Here is a 13,578-nt window from a genome sequence, read left to right on the forward strand (position 1 = left end):
CTGATTCTTAGGAAAGTATCTTTTATTGGAAAGAAAAGGCATCTAAGAACAATAACTTCTGAACAGAAAACTGAGCATTAAATTAGCTCATTCATCAGTTTTATGTGCTTCTTTAGGTTAACAATCTATAATAGAAAATACGCCAATAAATTACATTTAATTAAAATAATGCTCATTTTATTCTATTTGGTTGGATTCATACTCAAAATGATATTTCACATGAAAACGATAATACAATCAATTTTTATTTAAAAAAAAATATGTATCTGTGGGGCTCAAAGTAAGCATGCAAACAGTTTTATCGTTCCTTTTTTTTTTTCTCCATATTTGACAATGAGAGAAAATGGGGCAATATTAATAGGAGGTTTAGTGATCCAATACCCCAGGAAGTTTTGAACCCATGCTCATTTGAATGTCCGCCTCCCCTTGCTAAGACACAGACAAAAAAAAATTACACACGCCTTCTTTTTTCTTCTTTACTTACAAAAAAAAAACACTTCAAAGGTAAATCACAAAGAAGCGAAAGATCCGCCAGTGTCCTTCAACTCTCTACTAACACATGTCTGTTCCATCTTTGGTGTTCAAATAGATGTCTATTCCTGGTAAGTTTCATCTAAAAAGAAAACGACGTGTTCATTGGGTTAAATTTTTATCCTAGTTGCTTTCAATGATATTGGCAAGTCTGCCAAGGACCTTTTATCCAAGGACTACCCCGTCGGTGGCGTCAAGCTCGAAGTCAAGACCACTGCTCCTAACGGTGTCGTAAGTTTTATACAAACATGAGGGGATTCTTGATTCTGACAATAAGTATAGACCTTCAAGGTGAACGGTCAACGTGACAACAAGACTGGTGTCATTGTTGGTGATCTTGAAACCAAGTATGCTGACAAGAAGAACGGTCTCACTTTCACTGAAGCTTGGACTACCTCCAACCACCTCAACGGAAAGGTTGAATTGGAAAATAACCTTGCTAGTAAGTTACAAATGCGAGAAAGAGATATATGAATGTTAACGAGGGGAAAAATAACAGAGGGTCTTAAGCTCGAACTCTTGACTTCTCTTCTTCCTTCTGTCAACGAAAAGGCTGCCAAGATCAACGCCACCTACAAGAAGCCCAATGTCCACACCGTTGCTACTCTTGATGTCTTCAAGGTAAAAAAAAAAAAAAAAAGGGAGGGATAGAAAGAGAAAGATCTAACGTATATCTTGATAGACCAACTTCAGCATTAACTCTGTCTTTGGTCAAAACGGTTTCCTTGCTGGTGCCGAAGTTGCCTACAACGTTTTGGATGGCAAGGTAAAATGAGAACAAGCGATATTTTATGTATCAATACGCTAACATCGATCACGTCTAGGTCGGTCGCTATAACGCTGCCCTTGGTTACTCTGCTCTTGAATATGGTGTTGCCATTCACGCCACCAACAACTTGAGCCAATATGCTGCCTCTTACTACCACCGTGTCAACAGCGATCTTGAAGCTTCCGGTAAGGCTGCTTGGGATTCCAAGGGTTCTAATGCCGTTGCTCTTGAAGTTGGTGCCAAGCTCAAGTTGGACTCTACTGCCTTCGTTAAGGCCAAGATCTCCAACTCTGGTGTCCTCGGTCTTGCGTAAGTTTTCCTCTTTTTCAATAATTCTTTTAAAACTTATCTATCTTTATGTTAGTTACACTCAATCCCTCCGTCCTGGTGTCAAGGTTAACCTTGGTGCTTCTATCGATACTACTCGTCTCAACGAAAATGCCCACAAGCTCGGTCTCGCTTTCACTTTGGAAAACTAAATTTATTTACTTTTGAAAAAATTAATACATTATTTCTTATACACATCCAGTCATTCCACTCCCAATTTAAATAATTTCTGAATTTTTTGCATTTGTTCCAAAAATAATTGGAACGCTGAACGAATTAAAGTGAATCGAAAATCAAACAAGTCTTTAAATTAGAATGGCAAAGTGTTTGAGTTAACTATGATGTATAATGTAAGATTTATATACAAGATGTTGATATTTACTTTGCAATCTTCATTTGATGTTCTTTCACATATCATTCCTATAAAATTCAGGCATTCCAAATCTTGTGGCAATATGAAAGGTTTTCATCCACTAATCCCATATGTAGTGTTTTAGACTCCTGCCCTCGCTCACCAAATATTCTACGAAAAATCAAAAATGCTATCCTTACTGGAAATCTTACCGTCAAGCCTTTTTTCAGTTTATCCTTAAATTAAGAGTGGAATGACAGTACTATTAAACAAAAGCATTTATCCAAGGACTTCTTTCCGCTTCCCATCACTTTCTATAGATTTTTGCCTTATTTGGAAGACCTCGCAATGCTCAACAACAGCAAGTGACTCCAATTGCTGCAGGTAGACTTAGCTGCTGTCCATGCTGAGATACGCAAGCTACAACAAAAGAATGCTTTCTTACAGAAACTACTTGCTCCGAAGCCGTCAACCACAGGCATCCCACCTTCTCCATCTGGACGCACCACATCGCCAACCGTTTCCTCCCTTTCTTGTAACCCTCCAACCCCAGCTAAGTACTCCCATCGTCTAATAACGCCTCTCTTTCTCCACCTAAGACTGCTAAGCTTAAACGCGATAATTTCCAACCTAGCCTGACCGCTATTGTCAAGCAATTTTATTCACCTGTTGGACCAACAGGCTTTAAACTAATCCGTGTATCTATTCGACACCGCCTCTCTTTACAGCAATTGCGCTGTAACCTTTGTAGGTTGCATACCAACACCCATCGATTTCTGGATATTCATTATCCAGATGGAAATTTGCTCAGCTTCCTTATTCATATTAGTTATGAAACTGAGCTTCGTTCACAATCGAACAAATTCAACATCACAGTCTGTGACGTTTTCAATCTTTTAGATTCTTCAATCATTCGTGATCCTACTCTCGTCAATGAACCCATTGACTGTAAAGTACAGCATGTTCACAAAACATTCCTTCATCGAATTCGCGTCATCCTGCAGCGATTTAGCACTCTTATTTACAATGATATCTATGAGACGTCTTTCCCTCATTACTCATTCACTTTCTTTTTTTTAATAATGCATTTAAACAAGATATTTTATTTAAAGGCTTAAATGATCACGCAGTGTTTCAAGGCACCATAATTGCCCAAGTCAGATCAAATGAGATGTAAAAGTTAAAAATTCCTTATTGGAGCAAGGGCAAAAAAAAAAAGAAAGAAAGAAAAAAAAAACTTCAGCCAGCCCAAAGTTACAAGCATGAGAAGATTGCTTTTTTTGTGTTAAATATTAATCGCACATAATATAGCAAATTAAAATTATACACTAGCTTTATCATCTTCCTCAACGACATCTTTATTACTTTCTTATTTGATCTCAATCCAGTCTATGTCAAACTACACAATTAGTAGCCAGACATTATGATATAGGATTCATTCGAAATAGTTAGTTCCTCACCTTCTTCTTACTTAATAAATGATAGTTGTCAACTATTGACTTCTTAGTTTTCATTTTGTAGGCACCAAACATCTCACCTTTGCCAGCATTCTCAGCAGAATACCATAATTTTCTCAATTGATCTAAAGAAGCTAAGTCACTCCATGATTTGTACAAAAGAGCTTGTGGTCTACCTATTGACTTGATATCAAATACTGACGTATTATGGATGAAGGATATTATAATGGGTGGGATGACTTTAAACACAGAAAGTGAACTTGAATGGCCCTATAACCAATATAAAAATCACACGGTGTTTAAAATGTTAGACTGTCTTTGATTCCCACGAATATTAAAAATCAGACCATTGTTTTGTTATGAAGTATGAAAGAACAGTAAAGACGAACTAAGCATTGTGTTACGTTGGTTATCAAATTCTCCAAATGCATGATCCTAATAAGAAGGCAGCTTGTTTATCAATAGAGAGCAATGCAAAAATAGAAACAAAAATAGATTTGGAACAAGCTTCCTTCTTTAGACAGTCGCTTTTACGAAATATATCAAAAGCTTAGAAATACACAAAAACAAAAACTATTCCCACACAATTTATATACGTAATTGATATATAATTTATTTATCGACGGGTACCATTTAACTCAGATGGCCGTTCTCAACGTTTGCTGATTGACCTTTTGAAATATCAACACATGCTCAATAACAATTGTATTTCTATGAACTATATCGGGTCGCAATTATATACTCAAGTTCAACTTTATGACTTGAATGAGGAGTTGTATGTAATGAACTAAAACTGAGCATTTAATCATAAAGCTTAGGCGTTCTTTTCTAGTTGTTTTGCATTTGAAAAACTTGTTACACTAAAATATACTAATTCACTTCGAACTTTCATGATAGATAAAAGAATGTCATATTGAAAATACCAAGTCTTTTTTTTTTGCACATAGCTTTGTAGTATATTTCCATATAAGGCACATATATTATCAACTTTAGATAGTATCTGCATTTTTTTTTTTAAAGTTTTCTTCTATATGATAATGAACCGTGTCCCTTGAATATTATTAAAGCTTCAATCCAGGATAACAACACTTATTGGTATTTTGAAACGTTTCAAAAACATCCAACTTTAAACGACATGCCCCTTTTAGACAATTCCGATTAGTATTGATCAATTAAAGTCCTGCTGAACACAAGGCGATAAATTATCAGTCCACCTGAGATTTATTCAAAACAAGAGAAAGAAATAAGAATGATAAAATTCAATATTCAAAGTAGAACAATCTGAGTAATTAGCATGTTGTTAAATGCTGTATTATATTTCTACTTTATCAAATCCTAGCAGGATGTATTCTTTGCTGGGCTAACAATAAAAGTTACTATGTACAAAATGTTTTGTCATTTTGAAAATTGCAATGTTTTTACTTTTATTTCTCAACCATTAACAAACAAACGTGAGCATCTCAACTCGTTATCTGTAAAAAATAGTTGTGAACATAATAAAATCATTGAAAAATTTAAAGTCAAATGATGTATTGTATACGCGCAAATCAATAATAAATCAACCCAAAGAAAGTGATTCAATGCTCTCAAGAAAGGGTACAAAAAGCCCAAAGGAAATAACAGAAATGACTGAGCAACAGCTGGAAAGTAGAGCATGCAAGGATCATTTTTCCACTTATGATTAGCTTAAAATTACAATAAAGTCGAGTAGTGGTAACTGCCTTGGGTCAATAGTCATCCGTTGTTTGAAAAATTTTGAATATAGTTCATTATTTGCTGCTCATAAGCCGGTTTACAAGCTGTAACATGTCCTTCCTTTGATACTACTTCAATAGAAACGATCTAGGCTAGTTCCATTTATTAGTTGACTCTTCTAGATATCGTAGTAACTCTTTCATTCTTTAAACAATACTGATCTAAGTCACTAAAAGGTTATCAACATTGGTGCAATTGTAGTTGAAGAAAATTATAGTAGCATCTTTGCACATATACTTCTTTTGATGCGTCTGTTCATAATATTAAAAGATATTAAAAAAAAAAAATCAAATAAATTTGATTATAATATTTACATGCTGTTCAAAGCATACAAAATATATTAAGGGTTAAAGTGTTTGAGGATACATAGTTTTTTGGAGTGAGCAGAGTGACAAAATTATATAGTTTTTGCTCACAATTTACATATCAATTCGCTTAGTTTTTTTTTTTTAGGAACCTATAAAATAAATGTTTGAGTATAGGAAAAGAACAGGAAAACAAAATAATGATAGACGTTGACTTTCAGAATGGTCACAGAGGTTTAAACAACTTTTCTATTTCAGTTCATTGCAGAAAAGACGCGACAGTGATGGGCGGTAATGAAGTCTCTGTCAGATTGCACCTTTAGGCACTAAGGAAGAAAATATGAATAACCACTGCACTGAGGATGATCACGATATTTCTTTGCTCGATATTGGAAAAAAAAAATGCAGAGAATACAAATTTAGTAAAACACTCATACTCTCACTCTTTGAAGACTCGCTTACTAATAGTAATAGTAGAATAATTGTCTCAGATTTAATTAAACAAAAGGAAGGAAGCTTTTATATCTACTAGGGCTATTAAAGAATTCTTCCATTTGTAAGACTAACAGAGTCATGTATAAGATAATACAGCTTTATCTATATAAGCTTTAAAAGCTAAATAAATACACAATTATGCATAGTAAATAACCTTGAGATGCAGTTTTTAACCAAACGATAACATTTTTTTATTTTATGTTAAACGTGACAATAGAATAGCTTAACAACGGATCACCTTTTTACAGCAAATCAATTCATTATCGTACTTTTAATTTACACAGACGCTTATCTATAATTGACTCGTTGTACTAACAATTATCTTTCGATAAGCACGAAAAGAAAACAATTCATTATCATACAGATTGCATGATGAGTTGTAGTGAATCAGTGTGTCGTACAAAATTTTATGTCCCCACTTTTTAATAAGTAGAAAACTAAATTATTAAAAAGACATTTGGTCTTTGGTGAAACACCAAACACGTTTGAATTCACTCACTTTGTCATTTATGGAACCGCTTTTATCTGTCTTTTTTTTTTTTGAAGTGATAAACTTGTTTGAGAACTTTCTTGTTTTACCACGAGCATATGACCCTGAACTACATTACTTTCCTTATAAGGGTTGATCTCTAAAATAACCCGAGCGGAAAATCATTGTTTTGATGTGTTCAAATCATTTACACATGTTATATTTTGTCTCATTCACTCGCGTGGTTGTATCGTAAATGTTTCTTGCTTTATATATGTTGTATCTAGTTTAAAATACAATAAATTTGATTAATACCTACTGTCTACGATTATGTGCTACGTGAACGTAATGATACTTTATCCAATCAGATCCATAGCAACTGTTACCAAGTTACAGACAGTAAACAATAGACCATTCTACTTGACAAATCGAAAATTGAATTTATAAATCAAGTGCCTTTTTTTTTACGTAACAAATTAATTTTTTCTTGATTCAAATACAATAAAACTCGTATCATGAACATCTTCAAAAACTCCTTTTTTTCTTTTAAATATCCGATGATAAGACCTTTCTGAACCAATGAAATATGACTAAAAAATTTTACTTGTACCAATACTTAATACAGATTAGCTTTTTCAATCGTCTTTGTGTAACAGTGGTGCTTTATTGGGCTCTCATTGCAATTGAGTCATGACTCTTTAGACCAATCAAAAATCAGGTTGAACCTTTTATTAATAACAGGGTCTGAACTGTTTATTCCAAGGTTGGCACTATGTTTCTCACGCTTAGCACATCTTTCTCACCTAATGTTACGTCGGATTACTCTATTCTGATCTTTCACAAACCTTATCTTTTTTATTCTTGGATTTCTAAACCAAAAGTATTCAAAGACAAAACACTTCACTACGGATTTTAACGGAGACCTAAAATAAGAAAAGCGCGCTCAGCCTTTTATCCTTTGTAGAGAATATGACATTACCAAAATCAGACATTCTATTCAGTTGATTGGATCGATGACTCCGTCTGATTGGTGAAACCAGGGTTTCCCTTCAAAAAATTATCCTATATAAATAGACTACAATGTTTTTATTTCCTAACCATTTTCTTTTAATTCAAAACTTCTTTTTCCTTACAACCTTATTTAATAATGACGACGGATATAGTAGAATTAGAAAAAAAGGGAGGAGACTTCCAAGAGACAGGACATTCTACATTTGATGCATACAGTGGTAAGAAATAATCATGAATTGAACAAACATGATTTACTCATACACTTTAATTAGTTGCTGAAATGGAATACAGTACTAACGGTATCATTGACGTCAACCGTGAACATGCTGGGTCCGCGTTTCTCGCTTACTTTAACGTTGTTTGTGTTGTTGCCGGTACTGGTACTCTCGGTCTTCCCTACGCTCTTCGTCTGGGTGGTTGGATCGGTATTTTGATCTTATTTTTAGCTTGGTTTATGTCAATGGTATATTTTTATTCTTTTTCTATTGGATCAAATTTTAACCTTTTTTTTTTACAGTATACAGGTGTTCTTCTTATTCGATGCTTATATGCTAATGGAAAACAACGTTTGCTCTCTTACAAAGAAATTGCTACATCATGTTTCGGCGCTATCGGTGGCTGGGTCACTTTTTTCTTTAGCGCCTGGATTACGCTTGGTGCCCCTATTTTATACATGGTCCTTGCAGGTAGCAACTTGAACACCCTATGTGTAGGCACAAAGGGTGAAATCGGTGTTGTCCCCTGGAGTATCATTTGTTGTGCTGTTATTGCTATCCCTTTCATTTTGGTCAAGTCAATGAAGGAAGTTGCCTGGATGAGTGCTATGGGTGCTCTTGCTACTGTTGTTGTTGTTATTATTGTTCTTGTTGTTGCATGCATGGATTTGCAAACCCTTCCTCCTGCTCACCATGACTCTGTTATTTGGAACAAGTTCCCTATTGCATTAAGTACCATCTCTTTCAGTTTTGGTGGTAATGCTGTTTATCCTCATGTCGAAGCCTCTATGAAAAAGCCTCAGCACTGGCCAAGAGCTATTACTGCTGGTCTCAGTACCTGTGCTGCTCTTTATTTCCTTACCGCCGTTCCCGGTTACTACGTCTACGGTAATTTGGCTAAATCTCCCATTTACAGCTCTATCTCTGATGGTGTTCCAAAAATTATTGCTATCGTCATCATGACTTTCCACGTCATGAGCGCCACACCTATCTTGATGACTTCCTTTGCGCTCGATGTCGAAGAAATGTTGAATGTGACTGTTGAACGATTTGGTAAAGTCAAAGAATTTTTGATTCGTGCTACGATTCGTATCTTGATCATGGTATTTGTTGGCGTCATTGGTGCTGTCGTACCCCACTTTGACGATTTGATGTCATTGATTGGTGCCTTTGCCAACTGTGGTCTCATCTTTATTTTCCCTGTTGTTTTCTATCTTCGCTTGACAGGTTTCCGTAATAAGCCCATCTATGAGCTTGCCTGGTGCGGCCTTATTGTCTTATTGGGTGTTGTCGGTCTTATCTTTGGTACTATTGAAGCTATTCAAGCTCTTATTGAAGATTTCAAAGGCTAAAAGAATTTTTATTTAATTTTTCTCCCCATTGTAAATAAAAACTGTAAATAGATACCATTTATACAATTACAATATTATTTTCCGAATATTTTTTTTTATGAATACCACAAACATTAGCAAGATAACTTCAATAACTCTTTCTGTATTTAATAACAATGCCATCCAAGACAGAAGTCTGCTCAAAGAATTGTTACCAGTAGTGGGCTTTCCATATGAATTGTATGATGTAGCCAAAAAAAAAAAAAAAAAAAAAAAAGCTTGAAGGTAAGATTTCCAGTAAGGATAGCATTTTTGATTTTTCGTAGAATATTTGGTGAGCAAGGGCAGGAGTCTAAAACACTACATATGGGGATTAGTGGATGAAAACCTTTCATATTGCCACAAGATTTGGAATGCTTGAAATTATAAGGATGGGGGTGTTGTCAATCAAATCCAGAAAGAGTTATTGAAGTTATCTTGCTAATGTTTGGGGGATTTTTGGAGATCACTGTTTCATACACTTGCGGAAAAGAAGTAAATAATAAATATTCTTATTTTATATAAATTAAAAAAAATGTGGTAAATAGGCTTCAAGAATTGAAAACTTTCTTATCTGTTTCCTTATTCTACCACAAGAACCGTAAATCAATACTATCCTCGTTTTCTTTTGCTTTATTTTCACTTGTTGTATAAGCAATTAATGCTCGTCGCCAATGATTCGCATTGATTTCATCATCGCAATACACAAAAGCTTTTCCTTCTAATACTTCACCATCATCAAAGCGAACGTCATCACCCAAAACAGTTTTTAGTCTATCGAATTGTAACATGATGCCGATCTTTCTTGCGATACCTACGTTATCACAATCATCCAAGGAAGGTTTGTCGACTGAGAGTAACGGTAATAATGATATTACGTGCATTGGGCCTTTTGTTATCTAGAATAACAATTTATAAATTATTCATTACGCACATAACCTTTATCCTTATTTCTACCTTAAACGTGAAGTCATACAAAAGTAACTGATGTCCTTCCATAACAACCCAGTATCGTTTCCATGCCTTTTAAGAATATTAGGTTAGAGAAAAGAACACACAAATAAAGTCTTTCTTTTTATTACTGGATGAGCCAAGCCTCTGGTATAAATTGTGAGATAATCCCCAGATTGACAGTGCCGCTGAGAGAGCCTGACTTGAGCAGGATCCTTAATAATATCACTATTCTGCATACTCTCACAAGTCGTCAATGCTGAGTTGGTAAGTGTATAGGCCCAGGGGAACTTCTGGACACTCGGCGGCAATTCTTCGGTGATGTTGATATCCACCACAAGTTCTATGTTGAACAACTTGAAAAACTCCTTGCGTTCATGCATTTTTGCCAGCTTGAATCGTATAATGCCGTGATGCTTTGTGTCCTGTTTGCTCTCAAATTTTAACATAGTGGATCCCACTAAAGATAAATTTTTGATGATTGACGATTTTTGAATTGTAGGCCAAAGGCCCAACTTGATTAATCTATTTTGAAAGCGTGTGTTTGTATAACGTGCGGAAACTTGGAATGATAAAGAAAAAGGTTCCTGAACCTCACTATGGAAATATACTACTATTAAAAGATGAAATCTGTATTTCTATTTGAAAAATCTTACAACCGCATGGCTTCCTCTTGAGGTCTATCTGCACTCATACTTTTATCAATCTTGTGTAGAGTGCCTCTTTGACTAATTTGTTCTCTTCCATTATAATAAACAGACATTTCATATTCACAATCTAAATCAATTAATGTTACTTTAAAAACATAGAGAAAAGAGTATTTATTGTAGCACTTACCACGTTCAGAACCCATATTGATTATTTGCATAACTGCGGTTTTAAAAAGTAAGGTCAATTATCCAAATAACTACACTCTAATCGATCAAAACTTACCTCTGCAATGCATAATTCTTTTGGGCGCAACAAAAATTTTTTTGTTCAAAACTCTAGCTGCTTGCTTTTTATTGTTATATTCCTTTAGTTGATTTTTGATTATGCTAATGAAACTGCATTAGTCAAAGCGTCTTTTTTTTATTTTTATTTTTCATACCATACAGGTGTATGCTGCTCAATTTCATTGGCAAATGGCTTGATAGACGATATGCTGCTACCGTCACTTTCTTCTACTTTGTATTCTTTAGAAATATGAAGGCGTGGAAGATGGCTTTGGAAGTTCATTTGCAAGCGCAACATATTATCTGCCGCCGATTGATATTTTTTAGATAGCATGTTTCCAAAATTCTGAATTGGCGGTGATATGAGCAGTTTCTGAACTGGCAACCCTATCCATGTTGCTGTCCTCTTAAAGTGCATTTGGCCCTTACCAAAGACACGTGTCATTTTTTCTTTTGCACGCAGCTTGACAGGCTGATCAGACGTACAGGTAGACAGATCAGGGCATGTCTGACTCTTTTTGGCCACTGTTTTATCCTCATCTTCATCATCTGTGCTTTGATTGGCATATTCTTCCATGCTTTCATCCAAAGAAAGATCGTCCAGGCTTTCTAAGCTTTCCGATAAGTCCATCGATGGGTGTGTTCCTAAAAATTCAGGAGTACACGTCTCTTGCTCCTCATGAGAATCCTTTGATTTAATCTTTGCTGATTTTTCATAAAACTGAACCAGAGGTGTAATTTTCTGTGAAACTGGTCTCCTAAAAGGTCCCCATTGATTTGGTTGGTGAGACACGACGTACATTTTTACTTAAAGAAAGGGTAAACAAAAAAAGATTCGTGTTCATTATTTTTTTTTGCAGTGTATAATTCTTGAAGAGATCAAGATTCAAACATTTTTGAATACAGTCGGTTTTCTTATTTAGAAAATTTTCGCAAAATGATCCTATATTAAAAAAAAGGTTCTAGATTAAATAGTATTCATGTATAAAAATGATTAAAGCATTGTAAATATATTAATGTAGCTAGATGTGATGTTTTTTTTTTATTGAATAATGTCTAATTTACATACGAGAGCCTCTTAGAAATTTCATTTAAAAAATGAAGTACCCAGCCCAGTAAACTATCTTGGTTGCTGTTATTTCCCCCTACCCCCTCCTTTCTTTTCTATATCAAGTCAATTGATTGTTGTGTAATAATCTACTTTTCGTTTTAGTTGATGTTTTTCATTGTATAAACTGTTTCAAGCAGAATACTTTTGTTAATAAAACAAAGGACTTTTTCACAATTCTTTTAATTACTCGCCGGATAAACAACAATGATAAGAAGGTAATGCAGATTAATATTTTGCATTCAAACAGGTGTAATGACAGTGAGATCATTAATACATAAACCATGAACCCCAAAAACCAGGGATTAAAAGCTTAAATGATAAAGTATTCGGCATTATTTTAACTGAGTAAATAAAATACGGTCAAATTTAGCTTTTGCTTGGCCCAAACATCACTGACTACGTTTTCGAATATGACCATCAATACTTTTGTAATAATCGAGCTTTTATAAAATCATTTTCCCCATAAATCGCTAGCATTAACAAGCTTTTCCCATTGATGAATCATATGCTCTTTATGGTATAGGAACAAGAACACCAACGTCTTTTCTCATTGTACAAAAAGAGATTTCTGCTTCCCAAATCTATGTGTTTATTAAGCATGTGTTTCAAACCAAGTAAATTAGTTTTCTTCAGGAGCAGCCCAGTAGCGACCAGCAATGGGAATCTTGCTCAAAAGATCTTTCTTGACCAAAGGAACATCAGAGCCAAGAAGAAGAACGGCAGAGCCAGCAGCAGCACCCCAGGTAGCAAGGCTAGGAGCACTATAAAAAAATGAGTGTTTTGAATTCAAACCAACATTTCATAGAAGCTTTACACTCTAAGGAATTTTTCGGGAGTGACAAAAGAGAAATAGGGGTTGGTGACGATTTTGGAAACAGGCATCTTTGAAGAATGTAACAACAAGAGAAAAAAAAAAAGTATAGAATCCCCTGTATACTTCTTTCCAAAGACAGAGTAGAGACGGAGAACAAAAGGTGGTCTACGTCACAAATTACCTTTTTTGGAAGTATGCTGATTGCTCTTGAATCATATTTTTTTTATGAATAAAAACACATCAAATATAAACCGCAAGAGTGATGCAAGTATATAAAACAGGGACTTATAAAAATACAACAGAAATTAGCATAGAGAGTTGTAAGCAAGATAGCTTTGATAGCTCTTTCTGAATTTGATTAATAGCAACCTCATCCAAAACAGAAGTCTGTTCAAAGAATTGTTACCAGTGGGCTTTCCATACAAGAGCTGCTCCTTTTTTTTATGAAATATAGAAACCATTCTTACAGAATGTTGGGTCTTTCAAATAAATGAAAAATTTTTTCAGGCAGATGAGAATTCTGTACTTTTAAATGAGAAAATATATTGTTAAATTGAGAAAATTAAGGCATTATTTTAAGAAAAGTTGGGCAAAAGTTGAGAAAGGATCGTCTTTAGCATACATTACTTTGTACCAATTAAATAATAATGAAAGTAGACATACATATAAACAACTTCTCTTTAAAAGAGTTTGTTGACCCTGACGAACCGA

At 34.6% G+C, this 13,578-nt stretch overlaps 4 protein-coding genes across 4 annotated transcripts; 2 read left to right on the plus strand and 2 right to left on the minus strand.

Annotated features, from left to right (window-relative positions):
• Positions 1-589: 589 nt before the first annotated feature.
• Positions 590-1,779, plus strand: RO3G_13164 (uncharacterized protein; the record flags this gene model as incomplete). Its single annotated transcript, XM_067667748.1, has 7 exons — positions 590-602; positions 659-762; positions 814-973; positions 1,031-1,152; positions 1,214-1,297; positions 1,356-1,609; positions 1,665-1,779. 7 exons carry the CDS (start codon positions 590-592, stop codon positions 1,777-1,779), a joined length of 852 nt encoding a protein of 283 aa, XP_067523849.1.
• A 5,828-nt stretch (positions 1,780-7,607) lies between these two features.
• On the plus strand, positions 7,608-9,038 carry RO3G_13165 (uncharacterized protein; the record flags this gene model as incomplete). The annotated part of the gene is made up of 3 exons (XM_067667749.1): positions 7,608-7,689; positions 7,744-7,934; positions 7,989-9,038. 3 exons carry the CDS (start codon positions 7,608-7,610, stop codon positions 9,036-9,038), a joined length of 1,323 nt encoding a protein of 440 aa, XP_067523850.1.
• Positions 9,039-9,643: 605 nt separating this feature from the next.
• Positions 9,644-11,744, minus strand: RO3G_13166 (uncharacterized protein; the record flags this gene model as incomplete). Its single annotated transcript, XM_067667750.1, has 7 exons — positions 9,644-9,955; positions 10,014-10,079; positions 10,139-10,532; positions 10,664-10,784; positions 10,845-10,877; positions 10,941-11,044; positions 11,098-11,744. 7 exons carry the CDS (start codon positions 11,742-11,744, stop codon positions 9,644-9,646), a joined length of 1,677 nt encoding a protein of 558 aa, XP_067523851.1.
• A 928-nt stretch (positions 11,745-12,672) lies between these two features.
• RO3G_13167 (uncharacterized protein) lies at positions 12,673-12,935 on the minus strand (the record flags this gene model as incomplete). The annotated part of the gene is made up of 2 exons (XM_067667751.1): positions 12,673-12,814; positions 12,868-12,935. The coding sequence occupies 2 exons, from the start codon at positions 12,933-12,935 to the stop codon at positions 12,673-12,675; spliced, it is 210 nt and encodes a 69-aa protein (XP_067523852.1).
• Positions 12,936-13,578: the final 643 nt, after the last annotated feature.

This window comes from Rhizopus delemar, genomic scaffold (assembly GCF_000149305.1).
Source record: "Rhizopus delemar RA 99-880 supercont3.11 genomic scaffold, whole genome shotgun sequence".
Classification (NCBI taxonomy): Eukaryota; Fungi; Mucoromycota; class Mucoromycetes; order Mucorales; family Rhizopodaceae; genus Rhizopus; species Rhizopus delemar.